This window comes from Pelecanus crispus, chromosome 1 (genome assembly GCF_030463565.1).
Source record: "Pelecanus crispus isolate bPelCri1 chromosome 1, bPelCri1.pri, whole genome shotgun sequence".
Lineage (NCBI taxonomy): Eukaryota > Metazoa > Chordata > Aves > Pelecaniformes > Pelecanidae > Pelecanus > Pelecanus crispus.
In genome coordinates, this window is record NC_134643.1 from 78564990 (window position 1) to 78583911 (window position 18922).

The window sequence follows — 18922 nt, forward strand, 5'->3', positions numbered from 1 at the left end:
TGATTTTGCTTTCAGAAATGCCCTCAAATGGAGTCTTTTTCCAAACTCTTTCTTTAGACAGACTCCTCTTCCTGCCTGCCTCCAATATACAGTGAATTCATTTGTTACGTATCCTGCTCTATACAAGAGATACTAACATACACCTCCTACACCCTTCTCCCAAAGAGAAGGCAGACAGAGATATCATTAGTAGTGTCTCACGTTAATGCTACAAAATCAGGTGAACTCAGCACTCGGACACATGAGGAGCTAGCATCTGTTTCTGCTACATCAATTTGCATGGCACAAACCGAATCACATGGGAACAGAAAAAAACATCAGCCTTTAACTGTATCTTTTTGACTCGGTCTGTAGCACGATTTACTTAGGAATACATAGAGGACAACTCTTGCATATAGTATGTACCACAGTGCCTGCTCCACAAATTAAGAGCCGTTAGGGCCCAACACTGTTCTCAGCAATCCCTCTAACATACTTTCGCTGGGCTAAGTCTGACTGAGATCAGAACCTGGCCTGAACACAAGGATTTTATGGGTTTAAAGTCAGGGCTTTGTTTACAGTTTGATGCAAGCTTTAGTTTGTATCCTGAATAATTTGAATAATTAAATAATTAACTATTAACCATCTTTTTAACTAAACACACACACTTAGTTTTACATTTAAAAAACAGCATGGAGAGTTTCTTTTGTGTCAGTATTTTCTAACAAGTAATTTAGATTCAGGGCTTTCAGGTTTTATTACAATTTTCTCTTGTCACTTGTTTGTGTGATGCTGACCTGATTGGTTAAAAGCATAATTCAGACTTACTTAACAAATGCCTCAAAAAACACCTTTGCTCTCCTTTGACCAGTGTTCTGAACACAATCAAAACCTACACCACTTATTAAACCTTCAGGCGGGAGACCACAGCAATACCTGGGGGTGTTAGGCAGGCCGGTGGCAGGCAGTCTCATACTGTGACAACCCTGGCAAACATTGGACCTAAATATTTGAGTGCTCTGAAATTTTCCTGCCTGATCAAGTAGAAGTTGAACCTCTAATTTGGTCATCGTGGTAATACTGCCCCATGATGCACTTAAAAAATATCCCTCTCCTGGACAACCAAATTCTTTCCAGTTATGCCAAAAAGGCTGAAGAGCTGAAGTAGCCCCACATAAGATGGGAAGAAGGTACCCCTCAGCCTTCTGGTATGAGTTTCACAGGCAGTTTATGTTGCAGACTGGTAAGGACAAATACCAATAGAGCCAAAATTTGTAAACTTTGTAAAACTGACACCCTTCTCCTATTCTCTTTGTTGCCCATCGTTTGAAGCCTTCCTTCTGTAAATACAATTGTGACTAACCTCACTCCTGTGGAGGTACCGATTGGTACTCTGCGCTTGTTAAGGAAGCTTACCCTGTACAGTGCGATGAACCCCAGCCTGAGGCTGCTTTGCGATGGCTGTGGAAGAACGGCTGCATCCATGCAGAAATGGATGCAAGAGTCACAGCTGCAGGCTTCTCGTCTATACTGAAGCTGCTATGTACCACCATCAACAAATGCAAGGACACTGTTTTTTATTTATGTTCTTCTCCTGGGAATGCTTCAGCAAATTTGAGATGCTGAAATTTTAGTTACACCCAGCTCATGCTATTTGAGTTTTACTTTAACTTCATTGGTTTATCTTCTTGAGTTCTAAAATCTTCAGCTAAAAGAATGTGTGGCTCAGTAAACAGTTCACAAAGCAAACAAACAGATAAGCAAAACTCAGTTTCCAAACCTCCACAGTGCGTCAGTCCATACAAGGTGTAGCCTTTATGGCAAAGACATTCAAAGCTTCCAGGGTAGTTGATGCAGGTGTGATCACAGGTCCTTTCGAAGGAACACTCATCTATATCTGAATTCACAGGAAAAGCATTAAGAAATTAGAATTCAGTTAAACCAAATGGCTGGAATTTCACATTCAGTTGCAACATCTTGTTACTGATAAAGTATCAGGTATCATCCCAGGTAAAATCTGAATAAAATATCATTCTCATTCCTCTAGTGCCTTATAAAGAAAAGACTTGCAGGTACATGGAGAAAGGTAAGAAAAGGTAATTTAAGAAAAAACATGAAGACTGTATTATATACGTTCACCATTAGATGGCAGCCTTTAACTTCTGATCATATTTACCCAGCAGAGCTGTGGGGGTATTAAGGTTTTGCAGGGTTAGTGGCACAACGGAAAACAAAGTTTGGGGTTGAATCGAGTCATTCCCTCTTTCATTGACCACTGCTCTGACATCTCGCCCACCAGGACAGGGAGTCGCAGACTTCTGCTCTGCCTGCGCAAGACTGTCCAGACAGTTGCACAGCTACAAGGGGGCAAGCGAAATAGAGCCTGAGAACAAGCCAGTATCAGGAATGGACGGGCTGCGCCTAAGTACACGGGAAATGTTAGTCCGAAGTGCACATTCTACCTAATTGAAGAAAATTTGACCTCTTCCCCTGCAAGTCAGGCATCTCGAATTTTCACTGCTCACTAATGTGAAACCCTTATTTACATAGTCTCTTCCACCCGGCAGCCTACGGAGAAAGCAATTAACAGCACATTGCTTCAAAGATAGTACAAAGGTTTTGCTGAGCAGGGCGATGTAAAGGTTTATTTGACAGCAGTCATGACGGAATGGACTTGCTGAAAACTGTTACATTAAAGGTACCTTAAATAGCAATGTGTGCAAAATAACAACACTTTTGAGTGAATTTTTGTCCTCAAACAATTGGTTTTTTAAAAATCCTCTTCAGGGATTAATTTTTCTGTTAGAAGGTCAGAGAAATTAATACAAAGGCATTATTTGAGAGTGGTAATTTCAACAAATCTCATTCCTCCAATATTCCTGAGGTATAAATGAATGGAATAGTATTCCTCTAATAGCTTGCACACTTTCTAGAGCTGCCTATTAAGAACATAACCTGAGCAACACCATTCCTATAACTCGGACTTTCATATTGTACATGCTTAGAAAGCTGTGGGTGCTTGAAAAAACTTGAAAACTCACCAATACCTAAGGGTATGCTACCCAATTCCTATATCCAAGTATTATTTATACAGTTTTGATGTTTAATGAAACATTCTAGGTCTCATCCTGCTACTATAAATGCAAATACTTCACTTCAAGAACTATAAAATTGAGATGTTGTGTACATGTACACAAACCCAAAAGCTGTGTGAGAGTTTATGCGCAAATTTAAAATGTTGTAAACAGCTGTATTTTGTATGATCTCCAATTTTAAGTGTTTCAAAACATTCATATGAGAGAGTTCACAATGTGGAAAGCAACTGTTCAGGCAAATGCGTAACATAAAATGAAATACACACAATGAACAAAAATCTGCGCTATCCAGTTTTATGTGTGCATCACAATCAGTTGTTATGATCAAGTAGCCAAAAACAGACAACTGAGATTTTCTTTTTTTAAAAATCTATTTCATTTTAATGCATTTTCTATGCATTTAAAAATATCATTATTTGAGTTCTGAAAGTAATTTCTTTTTAAGGTTTCCTTTATAGTCTTGGAAATATGCAGCTTTTGAATACACATAAATGGCAAACTGTTTCAGTTTTCTCTAAATAAATACATAAAGTAAAATCATTTGGGAATGAACACTGCAGTTACAGTTTTAAAGGATTTTTAATGCATAAGAAGCCAAATCATACATCATGGTTTCATTCATGTGTAACCTTGTTCGCTACACGGTATTGCAGGAAGTTTACAAAAGCAGTTCATTTTCTGGCCTCTGACTTAGCTTGGAAGGCTCTTTTTCAAAAATAATTTCATATTTCTCAATAGTAATTGTATCCTGTACTAGTTTAGTCAATGGGGTTTATGCATTGCTTTCACACATACCGCTTTGTTTTGTTACATATTATGGCTTAGGCCTTTACAGGGTTTTCTTTACATTAAGAAGGATGCATACCCCTCTTTGCCGGTGGAAACAATGGTCTCTCTAGTAATATGACCAGTCATCTGCTTGCCAAGTAGCAGGCACTCACGATGGACAAATACATTTCTATTACACGAAATATCAGCTATTCATAAACTTATATTGCTTACACTGGCTGGCAGAGATGCTGAAACAAACACTTTTATTATAATACAAAGCTTTTTTGCCATTTAAACCCTTCATCCCACCTCCTGCTGCTGCTGTTCTCATAAATTCGACCTCTGCTGAATTCAGCATCTTGCTTTGGCTGATGGAAAGCCTCCACACAGATGTTTCCTTGCTTAACAGCAAGCCCCTTGGCCCCCTCTCCTCCTTGCCTGTGGAGGGTAGGGCTAGGCACTGCCTAGCTGAGCTTTCCACAGCGCCCATCTGCAGAATCACCAGTCCCCTGAGGAATTCAGCACTGGTCATAGAAAAGGGAAAAATATGCACCACATACTCTTCGCTAAAAGAAACCGGTGGTGTGATACAGGATGCTGAAATCCTCTCGCACTTCTTTTTTTTTTTTTTTTTTTAAACTCTGAAATCTGTGTTCTGGGCGCTGTTATCCCCTGGCTCCCAGAAACTTTGAAGTTGGCCCTCACACCTTTGTGGTGCTCCACAATACTCCTCCATATTTACCCTGAAAGGCTGTGCTTATTTCCCACCACCCTCCTGATACAGGTATATCTCGTAAGAGACTGAGGAGCAGGGAGTTACACCTGGTTTTCACCTTCACAGCCCTGGGTTTCAAACCCTGCTTACCACACAACTGGGAACGAATGTAGGTGTCTAAATCCTTTCCCCTCTGTACAAATGCTACTACACAATCTGGTCACATTATCTGCTGAAGAGAAGCCCAAAAATACAAAGTGAGATGTGGCAGGTTACAGCTAGAGAACTGAGAACACGTAATTTCTCTGTCAGTTTTGTGGTCAACACCCCCTTCCCCCCCAAACACATGTACACACTCAAACACACACACGTTTTTGTATTGGGTTGCTCTAAATTTCCCCCCTCCCACACACCAAAATAAATACTGAGAAATTAACTTTCTGGACCGAAGGTGCTCTTAAAACAGTTTAAAGTTAATTTAAATTAAGTTTTTGAACTGTCTTAACATGAAAAGTCAAAATGTTTTGGTTTTGAGGAACTGCAGTGGAAAACTTGAGTTTGACGTTTCTGTTCTATTTTTAGTTGAATTTGGCATGAATTCACAAATAGTCCAAGCTGTCTGAGAAAATTTCAGATTTGCTAATGCACTGATTTGACATCAAACACATTCTTTTTACTTTCACTTAGTCAAAAATTCATATCACATTCACCACTGTAATCAGCATATGCAGTTGTGTCATTTCAGCATATTAAGAGGTGGCTTCACAGCGTAACTGTTTGAAGCTTACAGGAACTATGGGGCTAAATTAATCTCTGGTAGTACAGGACCAGTTTCCGGCCAGAGGCAGGGTTTTTTTAGGATTATTAATGGTAGTAGTAGAATTTATACAATCTAAGATGAGGAACTCCCTACTTCACAGCAGATGACTCGGTGGAAGTGCCAAGTTCAGGGGTTGGAGCAGACAACCTCCAGAGGTTCCTGACAACCTCCACCACTGACTCTTGTGCACACCGGCAGTCCCAGCCCTCTTTAAAGGCTAAAGGTGCTCTCTATGGTGTCCTCTGCTACTGAGAGCTCTCCTTCCAGTTGCTGTTCCCATGACATCAAGGCGTCATCTCAGGCTGAATAAAATCCAGCGTCTCTTCTATCAATCCATGTTCTCATGGAGAATGTTCGAACGTTGGAAGCATGCCTTTATTTTTGCCTAGAAGGGATTCAACTCGAAGAGATTGTTTAATGGTTTAATGAAAGAGCAGGATTTCCCTGTGTTTTTGAGGGAAGCAATTGTTGCCAATGGCGGTCATGCTTGATAATATTTGTTTGTCTCTGTTCCTATTATTTGAAGTCAGCATTTGGATTTTATTGTTGATTTTTCAATCATACTTAGCTTTTTTTTTTTTTTTTAGTTCATGCTTTCACACATTAAATGATCCCTTAATGATCTTTATTTTTCTTGAATATAATGTTTGCTAGTATGCGTCAGATTGTCAGTACTGGAAAGTAAAGTCTTCCATCTATCTCCAGAAAGGACCTAGCACAGATCAAATTTCTTCTAAGTTTCCTCACACAGATGCGTCACAATGGTGACCTGAGGGAGCAGGGAAAAACCAGCTCATTTTCCACGCTCATTCAAGTCCCTGCCCTTTCCACTGATGCTGCCAGTAGACTCCCAATTACAGTAGCACCAATTGTTCTGGTGGTTTGTGTGATGTGGACACTGACTCACTTGTGGACATAGAGTGCAGGGCACCAAGAAGCCATCACACAGTAATGATTTTTGCTAAGTCTGAAACTGAGCTGGATTCCTACCAGCAGCTCTGAAGTGAAAGGCTCCTTTCTGTACTCTTTCCAGTCCTCAAATGCAGTCCCCTGTATTCTTGATTGTCACTGCTTTCTTCTCTGAAATAAATTTCAGACCAGTTAAGAGAAACCAATGATCAGGAAATTAAAGTGTAATGCAGGACATTTCTGAAAAGCATTAGCATTGCACTGCTTGCTTTCAACACTAAACATATACAGGTGAGGCTGGTAAATAGCACTGGATTTAGAGATGTTTTGAGGACTGCAAACTCATGTAGAAACTGCTATGACTCCCTGACAGAATGTACCCATGCAAAATTCACTCGCACAGAGGCACACGTGTGATTTGGGGGTTGTGGTCATAGAACTGAACAATTCAATGCCCAATTTGCCCAATCTCACATTAAAAATGTACTGCAAAAATAAGGATTTCCCCCTCTCTTTCTTCCTTAACAGTTTTGTTTGTTAATATTAATAGCAAGTGAAAGAAATTGGTTAGAGAAAACTAGTGGTCATCACGACAGCTTTTCTCTGAGGCATACATTAAGCAGCTAGGTTAATTTATGAAACTGGGAGCCTCCTTTTCCAAAACACAGGCCACATATGATGCTTGAATAAGAGTTTGGTCTCGCTGCTTGAAGTATTTTTCATGTGGTCTGAAAATAAACAGGGCAAGGGGAGATCACTGTTATTTGATGGTGCTATTTGTGCTACAGAGAACAAGACAGGAGGGGCCCAAAGGCAATCAATAAAAGCTATAACAGGGATTTGGGACAGAGTGCAGACTGTAATAATTCTGCAAAGATTAATTAATGATTAAGCAAAGAACCCATCTTTGATTTGTCTGTGTTCAGAAAGGCAAGACATGAAGTATACACTAGATCACTGCATAGATGCAAAATACGTACATTTAATTTAAATATACTATTGCAAATAAGAATAAAATAGAAAATAAATAATTTTTGCTTAGAAATATAAAGTCAAATAAAAAGAAAGGGAAATATCTATCTCTGCTATCACTTCCATCACCAGTAGAAGCGGCTCATGACACCCTGAATGCTGGTAGATCACTTCAGTCAAAAATGGTCACAATATTACAGTAATACTTTAAGGTGCTATCACAGTCATGACTCCTTACACTTCCAATCCTCCCAGTTAGCTCAAGTATACCTTCATTATGGCAGCAAAGATTTATATATCTCTATCTCATAACTGCTGCCCAGGATGCTGTGAAGAAGATACACAGCAAGGAACCTGTGGTTTTCAGATTCATGCTAGTAGTGTTTGACCCCCAGGCTGGAAGCGATGGCCCACATGTCCCACCACTGTGCACAGCAAAGCCACTGCTCAGTACAGCGGGATTATCTCCTAAAGTGGCCACATTCTCCTAATGCAAAAGTCTACAATACATAGTTTTAATTTGTCCATCTTGCCCTTGGTTTATTTTTAACCCCCAAGCCAAACACAGACTCAGTGTGGAGTACCTCACTCAACTGATCATGCACACAAGCCAAACTCAAGGCTAGTCAGAATGCTTTGCGTTCACTTTTCTCAGCTTTCAAGTCATCGGCTCCTTTGAGAAACAGAGCCTTTCTTTTTTCTCATTCATTAAGCGCACATACATAGAAACTCTAAAGAAGTGTTGCATGATGTTTTTAAAATAAACTCTAATGCTTTTTTATATGTATTTTGGCTGAAAGTTACTGTCTTCCCCTCCTCCCCTCTGACTTCTGCAGGGACTGATACCACCCATGTAATATTGTTCACCTTACAGCCTAGCCAGCGTGGTTTCCAACAATATTTGACAGACATTAGAGAAACCACATATCTTAATCTGAGTGGTTGCTGGACCATAGGGAGTCATGATCCAAGCTATGTTCTCCAACAAATGCAGTTTAAATTCAGTATTGGGAAAGGTATTATTTTGCTACAGCAGCCATATGATGGGGTTTCCACCACATCTCACGTTTTCTGATCCACAGTGACTTACCCCTGTTCACAGTTAGTAAAAATGCATCCTCCATCTGAGAACGTAACTCTCTGATACACATCCAACACTGACCAGAAGGAATGGCTTATAGCTAACTTCTTCTTGTGTTTCAAAGTCTACAATAATAAAACCAATGAAGAGAAAGCACGGAAAGATGTAGTAATGTACAAACCTTCTACTTCATTACCTTCCCACTGAGTGCTTCTGGAGGAGGCTAACACAAAGGAGAAAGAAAAAAAAGCCATAACCCCAAACCTTTAAAAGTAATTGAAAAACCACACCCATTTAGACTTCCCACTGCATTACTGACTTGCAATCAAATCAACTTGTTGCTGAGACTTAATTGTTAATAACATACTAATGACCTGCAGAAAAAACAGATCTGACATTAATTGCTATACTTTTAATGTGAATATTAGTGCCTAAGTAGCACAGTCACATGTTGTATTTCAGAAATTTAAGTGGGAAACTGTCCATTATGACTAACGTTGACTTGGATCAGAGCATGTATTTATTTAAGAGCTTTATTGCTCACAGTTAACTATGTGATTAGTGAAGACCAAATGTAATGCACTAATCACAGAATGAAAGAGTTCTAAAGGAAATTGATTCTGCTCGCAAGGAAATGTGCTTTTTATTAGAGATGATTTGTTCTTAGAATACAAAGTGGTAGTAAAACAAATAAATGTATATAAACTGCAAAAGAAACCTGCAAAATATACTCGAGACAGAGGCAATAAATAATTAGAAACCTGTGACTTATTATGTAAGCATCCCACAGAGGAGGTATTTCAAGGATTTAGCAGTACAAAATGAAATGACTATTACTCAGCTTCAGGGATAGGCACACAGTAGCAGTCAGTGGCAAATTCTGCAGAATCTTTGCTTCCTACTCACTCTAATACAGGTAAGACCACTGTTCCGTGCATTATTTAAACATGCTGCCACGGTTCAGTTCAGGAACAGAAATTTGCTTGTAGCAAGTTAGAGCTAATCTAGTTTCCCCAGACCAGAAAAAGCATTTAATTGTACCCTTGATTCACTTGTACCGAACAGGGTGTCTCTGATCTCTAGCAACAGATTTAGGCAGTAACGCTACAAGCAGGTCCATGTCTCGGTCCACATGGGAACCACAGAAATCAATGAGGACCAGTGGCAGTGGCACCAGGGTCATGCAGATGTGCCTCCCGTCACATTCCCACTGGAGGAATTTGGGCTCAAATTGGCTTCTGCTCCGCAACCCACAGAAGGTACTTGCTGCCCCAGAGGGCAACACTTTCTAGCATGGCAGTGGCGTAACACAGACTTCAGTAATTATGACACGTTCCTTCCTCGGGGTTCAACACGCCGCTTTCTTGCAAGCTATTTAGCAGCCCGAGCTTCTGCCACAGCAGCAGGGTCTCCATGGACCTTGAGCCTGCCAGCTCTTCCAGGCTGGCTAAGCAAGAAGTGCTCTGCCAAAGAGCCAAATGCCCTGGAAGATGCAACTAGGCCACAGTTTCCACTTGTTTAATCCAGCATGGTATGAAACACCTGGAGTGGGAAGTCTATCCCTTCCAATCCATAGCTGTACTAAGGACCACTAGGGCTATTATCTACCTAGTTCTGCCTCACGGCCTCAGCATCCTTTTATGTCTGTATGTTTTTATTCAGTACATTGAGATCCTGGAAATAGGTTGTCTTCATCTTCCTCCCAGCCTATCTGCACCCATAGTAAGTTCAATAACCCGATATCTCTGTTCTTGAGGCTGTCAAACTGCTGATCACTCTTAAGAGAGGCCGTGTCTTTCTCTGTCTTCATACAGTACTAAGTGCAGTATTAACACTCCATAGCTCTGGTGCAAGTGCAGTTTAGGGAGCCACAGTTGTCTCTGTTGTTTATCATTATGGTCTGATGATTTTGGATACTCTTATTTTGCTCTAAGGAATATCTGGGTGTCCCTGATTTCTCCTTTCTCTGTGTGTTCTCACACTTCTGCTACATGTCCAAAGCTGAATGATGTCTTCCAAGTCCTAGCAACGTGGATAGAAATTGAATGTTTGACAGAGTGAGTATATTTAATGCCAGCAAGATGACCATGCTTATTTAGCATGACCTCCTGCACTTAAGCAGGCTCTAGCATTTTGCTTGGTAACCTCCAAAAGCATCTCTGTTCCAGAAAGGATTGCCTAGGTGTTTTCCTGGACTGATCTCTTAGTCTTCTCCATCAGTTTAATTTTTAGAGTTCAAATTGGTGTGATCCTTTTTAACAGCTAAATTTGGTAATAACTTCTCTTAAAAGAGTGTAATGCATACCTGATCCTTCCAGGAATCAGCAGGTACCCCTTGATACATTTCTCGTATTATTTTGTTGGGTCTGAGGTTATAACACAAGAAAGCAGGATTCCAACAAGTAGTTCCCTTAGGCTGGCTGGCTGGCTCTATTAATTCCTATCACCGGAGCAGCTCAGTTCAGAAGACAGTAACCTTTCATTGGCCCCTTCAGTGGTTAGAGGAACTGTAGTAGTCGGATCCTTCTTTGATGCTATGCACCAAGGGGACAACTCTTAACCCAGCAAACTCATCATGCTCATTAACATCACAGCAACTGGTTTCCCACTGTTTACCTAGAAGTTACAGCAAAGGGAACTGCCATTGGGAAGAACAAGACATTTGGGAGAGTCTTTAAAGGCAAATGGCAGCTCGTTTTCTTTATCTCTGCTATCAGACCTTATCAAAAGAGACCAGCTGCACTTTCTGGAAACCACTGTGCTATCTCTGGGATTTGAAAACAGAAGGAAAGCAGGTTAAAAAACGAGACTTGGCAATAAAATTGTAGGCCTAAACTGTTTGCTCCCTCTCCAGAGTAAATACAATCCTTTCTTTAGGAACCCTTCCAAGGGAGTTTTATGTGATCTCATGTACCAACAAATTAATTTTCCCTTCTCTTTTCAGTTTCTTTCAAAAATTCCCTATTTAATTTTCTTCCACACAGAGTCCACAAGCTCATTCTCTTCCACAAGCTTCCCTGAGGGCTTCCTCAGAGTCTGCAGAAACGGGGCTGCAGAACGACAACTTAATGCAGTAAATACCTATTCCCTATGTGTTCCCCTTAATGCATGTGCCAAGTCAACTGACCACCATACATTCCTCTTCCTGTCAGCACTGCAGAGCCAATTCTGCTCCCAGTCAGTGAGTACGGTTTTGTTCTGCCTCATTCATCAGCCACAGAACTATTTGCTTGCTTTTGGTTCACCAAAAGTTTTGCCTGAGGGGCTGGGAAGATTTATGGGTTTGGATGGAAACTGCAGAATTTGGCAATTTCAGCCAGGCAAAAATTGGCAGCTAACTTTGGGGTCTTTGGGGGTATCTTTGACTACAGTTGGTGGGATTTGGCCCAAGGTTTTTTACATTTCTGTAATGAAATACATCATCATCACCACCACCATTATTATTACATTCTTATTTCTCTGCTGTTGGGCAAAGAAAAAAGTTTCCAACATTTTTCCCTGCAGCATTATGAAGGACCCCACCACACCTTCTTTTTTTGTAAGCAGCACCAAACTAAAAAACAGAATAATGGTAGAGGATTACCTGATAAATTCCTCTTCTGGCAGATAATAATTTCTTCTAATATTTTAAACATGGGTGTGCAAAACTACTTGCTAAATCTCGGTACTGCAAAGAGAGCTGGAGAATAGGTGAGGCAGCTTTTGCCCATGGGACTGCTGAGAAGGAAAAGGTGCCCGGACTCGGGAGTGCCAAGCCAAGCTTCCCTCTTCCTCCATTTCTTCAGCTGAGGAGAACTGCTCAGCAATTCTGAATTTGGTCAGCTGTCCTAGCAGAGAGAGGAATGAGAAAACCGATGCTGGGTCCTGAGTCTTTCTGAGTGGCAGGCAGCAGTACATTTCCTGCCTAATGAGGTAAGCTTGTTTCTTCTCTGCAAACGCTTCACCCCATCACTCACATCAGGAAACACATCCAGAACTCTCCCCCTAGCCTAATGCTCCCTGATGCCTCTGACCATATTTCAACCAACCCTGCCATGGCTCCTCCCCATTTGTGAAATCACTTGACGAATTGTCCTGTTTTTGGCTGGGATAGAGTTAATTTTCTTCCTAGTAGCTGGTATAGTGCTGTGTTTTGGATTTAGGATAAGAATCATGTTAATAACACACTGATGTTTTAGTTGTTGCTGAGCAGTGCTTGCACTAAGTCAGGGACTTCCCAGCTTCTCATACTGCCCTGTGAGCGAGGAGGCTGGAGGTGCACAAGAACCTGGGAGGGGGCACAGCCAGGACAGCTGACCCAAACTGGCCAAAAGGATATTGCATACCGTATGACGTCATGCTAAACAAAAAACTGGGGCGAGTTGGCTGGGGCATGCGGCCGCTGCTCGGGAACTGGCTGCGCATTGGTCAGTGGGTGGCGAGCAACTGCATTGTACATCACTTTTTTATATATTCTTTTATCATTATTATTATTTTCTCTTCTGTCCTATTAAGCTGTCTTTATCTCAATCCATGAGTTTTACCTTTTTTCTGATTCTCTCCCCCATCCCACTGTGGGGGAGTGAGCAAACGCCTGTGTGGTGTTTAGCTGCCCTCCAGGTTGAACCATGACACAGATAACCTTAGTCAACCTGGTGTTCAATTTAATAACCAGCTGCACCAGATGTGTGAGCTTCTGAGGCTGGGGAGTGGGCACAGATCTGTGCTGCAGCTGAGGATGGATCACCTCCTGCGAGCCTGCACTCCTATACATCTGGCCATGTGGCACCCCCTGTACATCCTCTCTGTACAGGCACCTCCTAGACACCCTCAGACTGAGCATTCACAGACTCCAAGAGAAGGAACTTGAGGGATTCACAACTGCCCTCAGCTAGGGGAGTCTCCCCAGAGGGTTTGCAGAGAGATGCGCCAATCACCAGACACCTCTGTAGATACTTTCAAATAGAGAAGTTAAAAAAATAAAGGAATTTTTTTTGCAGGTGAGAAAGTTTGCTGGGTCTCTTACGGAACATGAAAAAAACCCTACTAATGACTAGACACAATGGTATAAAATTAGTAAGTCCGCTCAAGGTCACAGACATGAAGGGAGCCAAGGGAGGTGTTCTATAAAGGCATTTGGAAAGGAAGATTTCAAATCATTGCCGGTTTTCGCTATCAGGCTCGTCACACTTAGCCTCACCATAAGCTCAGGGCTGTTGCTCTCATATTACTTTTTCTCCTTACTGTTATCCTTGTGAATAACAATTTTTAAAAGGACTTCTAAAGGATTTTAAAAAGATTTAAAAACGCACTATAGGTATCTGAACCTGAGTAAAGCACTGCTATCTTCTAAATACAACCAAAGCCGATAGTATAAAAAATGCGTAAGTACATTTAACAGTATTGTTCATTTTTAGAGCCTATTACTTTTCAAATCAATAGAAAATGAGTTGAGCTAAGCACTTTGTCAGATCACAGTTTTTTTCCCAAGAGCTACAAAATCTACCCACTACTGGATCAGGAAGAGCTGGAACTTCTTGGTGAAAGGCCATGTGCCAAAGAAAGTCTAAGTACATTTGCGACCTTTCAGTGATGGCAAATCAGAGAAAGGTCAACATAGCTGTGATAAACGAGCCTGACTTAAAACTGTACCTCTGAATGCTTAGCCTGGAGAATGAAAGTGCAACTACAGTTGATGGTATTTGTGATAAGTCAAATCTGTTATGTATGCTAGCACCAACAAAGTTGTAGCACTGTGGGCATCAGGATGTATAGCTCTTGGATGGCAGCTCTTCTCAGTGCCCTGCGTGAGCACTTTGGTGATCGGTCTGTGCAATCACATCTTCATTGTTACATGGGAGGAGCACGCATGTGCTAACAAATGCATTGGTCTGCAGATGTGGGGAACCACCATCCCCGATGCATCTCTGACATTCCCTTTATTTGCTTCCCACATTATGTACAGATTGTGTTTGACACAAGATTTTGAAACAGAATTATTTATGGTATGAAAATAACAATCTTCTTGAGCCAACTTGCTTGTATGGGTATTTCTGTATGTGATAATTGGACACAATCACTTAGTGGCAACACAAGGGCCTCCAAGCTTTTTTGATGGCTGAATCTGCTGGAGTATGAGGTGAAAGAGAAAGAGATATAGAGACAAGAAAGGCAAAATGCTAGGTTTCTGTGTGATGAAAATCTTGAAATTGGAGCCTGAAGTTGTGCAAATGCTTAAGACTGTCTGTAGACTGCCCAGACTTTACTCTTGCTCCTGGGTCTATGCTTACCTGTCCTAGCTCTTTCTCACCCCTCCCACCCTTCTCCATTACATGAGGGCTTTGTTGCGCTCAGTCTCCTCTATTAATCTGAGGAACCCAGTAGGAGGCAATTGGCTTTGGCTCCTATTACGTTTATCCTCTTACCATTGTTTTGCTAGGACAATCTAAAACACAATTAAAGTCAATACTTTCCCAACATTTTTTAAGAAAACAAAGTACTTTCATCAAAACATTGCCAAGATTTTATAAGCAAACATGTATCCTTTTCCAAAATCAATCATTTTCCAAGGCAAAGGCAAGTTGAGTTATCTACGGCTATTATGGCAATAAACTGTGCTACTACTTCAAGCGCTTGGGGTAGGAGAAGCCATATATCAAGAGTAGAAGTGCATTAAAAGAAACTTCAGGCAGGTTTATTTGTCTCCTACAAACATAAACATGTTTTGTAGTCTGCACTCTGCTCAAGCCACTATTTACACAGCAACTCTGTATGAGCACCTTAACAGCCTGACGAGACAACATAAAAAAGGCTTTACCCTCTCTGTATCAAGCAAGGAATATTCCCTCTGCCCTGCAACACATTTGATTTTTAGATGTATTTCTGAATTTTGTTCTCTTTGTTAAGGGTGTGTGTCTCCATCACCCTTTGGTAGGAGCTGCTAGTGACTCTTCTTGAAGGAACAAGGAACTAGTCTGGGTGAAAATGTGCCTCGTGTTATTTGATGGTGCTGAAAGAGCAAGTACAGCAACACAGTTTCAGTTTTCAACTGAAAACTCAAATGCAGCACTTCACCTCCGGTGGACCTGACTGTGTATTCCCAGCTTACTTCAAGTTCTTGCTGAAGTCAGTGGCCACCGAATATACACAAGAATTGCTGTTCCCTGGCTCTGCTTCAAAGGCTTGTTTAAAAACTCTGCCCAGAAAGGCTGGCCTCTGAGGAGTCAAGAAATGGCAGGTATCCCTCCAAAAACACTAACAGAAATGTTTTGCAAATATGCATCAAAAAAACTCCACCCAGCAAAACTCCAGAAGACACTCCTCCATTCCACTGCCTCTTAATATTTGAGCTTAGATTTTTGTTACCATCTCACCTGTCCTAACTAAGGCCTCGTCTCCAAGCTATCAAAACAAGCAGTAGCAGTTCACAACATGGCTACTGGAAGAAAATCACCCCCCTTTGCTTCAATACGTTAGGCTTTTATTCTCACTAGAACAAAATAAACAGAACAGGGCCCAGAAGGGTAGATGCAAGCACAGGAAAATGAAACTCTTGGTAACATTTGGAATAGGGTTGTCATTTTATGACATAGCACTTAGTGTAAAGGATATCTGACCTTAATCAAGGTGATTAAATGATTGAGTGCTGTAATATGGCATTATCTCAGTGTTCACCACTGCAATAGCGGAGAATGTATATACATATAGTCTTTCTCTGGTTCTCTTTAAAAACAATTCCTATTGAATTACAGCTTTCAGCACTATTTATCAACCGATTATTGTTTGTGGAAGAATGCTACCTTCCTGCTCAAACTATTCCAAGGCTGACTCATATCCTGGTAATTCATTAATACATAACATGATTCTAGTCCAGTAAAACCATTTCTGCACTATACACATCATAAATCCTACAGCATCAACTGAAAAATATATCTCAAATTCTCTTTCTAAACACTAATGGAACGTTTTGCTTGGCTTCCCACACACATCATCAAGGGGAGGGGGCCAGACAGAGCTGTAAAAAGCAATCTGATAGCAGTATACTTTATGGAGTTTAACATAGGAATATAAGAACTACCATACTGAATGAGACCTGAGGTCAAACTAATCTAGTATCCTACTTCCAACAGTAGCCCGTGTCAGAAGCTTCATGGGAAAATAGAGGTGGAATAACCTGTCCCATCTGCCCTCCCCACATTAGGTCTCAGCCCATTAGAAACTGATTTAAAGCCGAGATTGTGAGGTTCAATATTCCTTCCAAGGAGCAGCAACCAAAGAAAATTTGCCTTTAATTGTGCTGCACAGATAACACTGTGCTGCAGAGAGGAGAACTGGAGGTGGGGGGGACATATTTGTTTTCATGTTTCAGCAGACTTAATTGCTACAACCAACATGGGAGATACTATCACTTGGCAAACAAACTTGTACTGGCTAGAGCTGTTTTTACTTCATGCCTGGGGCATTTATTGTTTCTGGGTATGATCCTGCAACCGTTTTTTTCTCACAGAGGCAGACTGTACCACTATTCACAATCTCACTGACACTAAGAGTAAGCACCATGTATAACAGGAAGGGTTTGAGAAGTATTCCTTTTATTGACAGTGTAACATGCTGCTTCCCAGCGGAGTATTTTTTTAATCTGCTGCTAGAAGCAATATGGTGCTTGTCATAAGCAAGACATTTTTTGTAAGGCTCAGTGACACAGAATGCCTTAGAGAAAATCTGCATAGGGAATGAACATCACCAGTGACAGGGAAATCATCTTGAATTTTCTTTTTGTGAGCTAGTCTGATTTCCACATGCAGCTCCCAATACCTCCTCCAGTGCACCACTGATTCTCACTGGTTCTTGAGCTACATTGGCAGCTGAACCAGCACTGTTGTTTATATACCAAGTGTCCGCACAATTAAACGTGTCGGGCCAGACTCAGCTGGACTGGCTGAAAATCAGCCTATATCAAGTCAATGTATTTTGTATCTTACAGCACGCCCATCTGATGTGGATGAGTGTCTGAGTGCATCATGGCAAAATCACTCTCCTTCATGTGTATCACACAAATGAGTTTATAGGGGAATGGCTTGAGCCCCTTCGTCCCTCTCCCTCTCATTAATCACCCCCGCACTGGCACTGACTCAGCCTGTTCAAGTGGTGTAAGATAATCACGTTCCCTTAGTGTGATAGCACTGTAACTGCTAAGTACAGTAGCCTTCTCCCTGATACAAGTAAGAGCAAAATGAAGCACTGGGTATTTTCTGTGACTGCTGAAGACCTCAAATTTAGCGCAAATGCACATGCAAACTCATGCAACAGTCAGCAAGGGGCCTTGTAAGCCTGCTTGCCCCTCACCCCAGACCGCAAACACTCTCTGGGATCCCCGCTGCTACCTCCCTCACAAGGACACAGGCAGCAGCACCCTCGTGGCTGGCTAACCCTCTCCACCCGCTACAGTTCAGTCCTGACCATGAGGGTAACAACCTCAGTGAAAAATTTGTGTGGGTTCAGGTAAAAATGTAGTTTAAATATTAAGAAAAAACCCCACAGCAAGCAGTAAAATTTCTGCTGGTGTCCCCTTTATACTGTCTCACCTGGCTGTGAAGCTGTATGTTATTGCCACTCCAAAAAGAAGGGGAAGGCTAAATAATGTTACTTTTATTGAACATTTGCTTCTTTTATTTATTTAATGAGGGAGAAAAGGAAAGAGAGGGGGTGGACCCGCAACAAAACCTTCCAATATTTTTCACTGGAAAGTTGGCCAAACCATAATGTCGATGCATTGAATCTGAGGGGTCTGGACCTCACCTGTTGTCTTCTTTTAAAGTAACTTACATGAAATATTTGTTCCAGCAGTGATACAGATTAGTTGAAGGGTTTGATCAGTCTCTTTACTCCTGCATGGTGCAGCTGTACGCATTTAAAATTTCTCACAGCTCACTGCCGCTAGGACTGCACTTGGGTATACTCAGCTATAACTCAGAGCAAGAAGAGTTGTGGGAGTAGCAGTAAGGTAAAAAGATAGCTTGGCTTGGCTAGGATAATCATGACATAAAATTCCCTTGTCCTGCTAGTCCAAGGAATTTCGTCAGGATTTTAAAATTGGGAGATAGGATTCTCCACATCCTCTGTTTTCACGATGCAATGAGCGGTAGAGAGGGACAGATGCTCCAGCCTTGACCTCTACCCATGCATTTAGTTAAGTAATCTAAGATGGGTGACTGTGTCCTATATAAACCAATGCAAGGGGTGCATCCTTGTCCCGAGACCTTCATCAGGTTATGTGGTTGAGACAAGGCCAGTTGCTTTACTGGGTTACATGATTGTCGTGGTTTAGCCCCAGACAGCAACTCAGCACCACGCAGCCGCTTGCTCACTCCCCCTACCCCGATGGGATGGGGGGGAGAATCGGAGGAGTAAGAGTGAGAAACACTCCTGGCTTGAGATAAGAACAGGTTAATAATTGAAATAAAGTAAAATAGTAATGCTAATAGTAACAGTATAATAATGATAATAATAATAATGATATACAAAGCAAGTGATGCACAATGCAATTGCTCACCACCTGCCGACCGATACCCAGACAGTTCCCGAGCAGCGATCGCTGCTCC

At 41.4% G+C, this 18922-nt stretch overlaps 1 protein-coding gene across 1 annotated transcript in view; it reads right to left on the reverse strand.

The window, feature by feature from the left end:
* The window catches only part of SCUBE1 (signal peptide, CUB domain and EGF like domain containing 1), a 216222-nt gene that overhangs the window by 26417 nt on the left and 170883 nt on the right, over positions 1-18922 (reverse strand). Inside the window, exon 10 of the mRNA XM_075709672.1 lies at positions 1760-1876. Coding sequence (XP_075565787.1) covers positions 1760-1876 — 117 coding nt within the window. The remainder of the gene's footprint in view (positions 1-1759; positions 1877-18922) is intronic.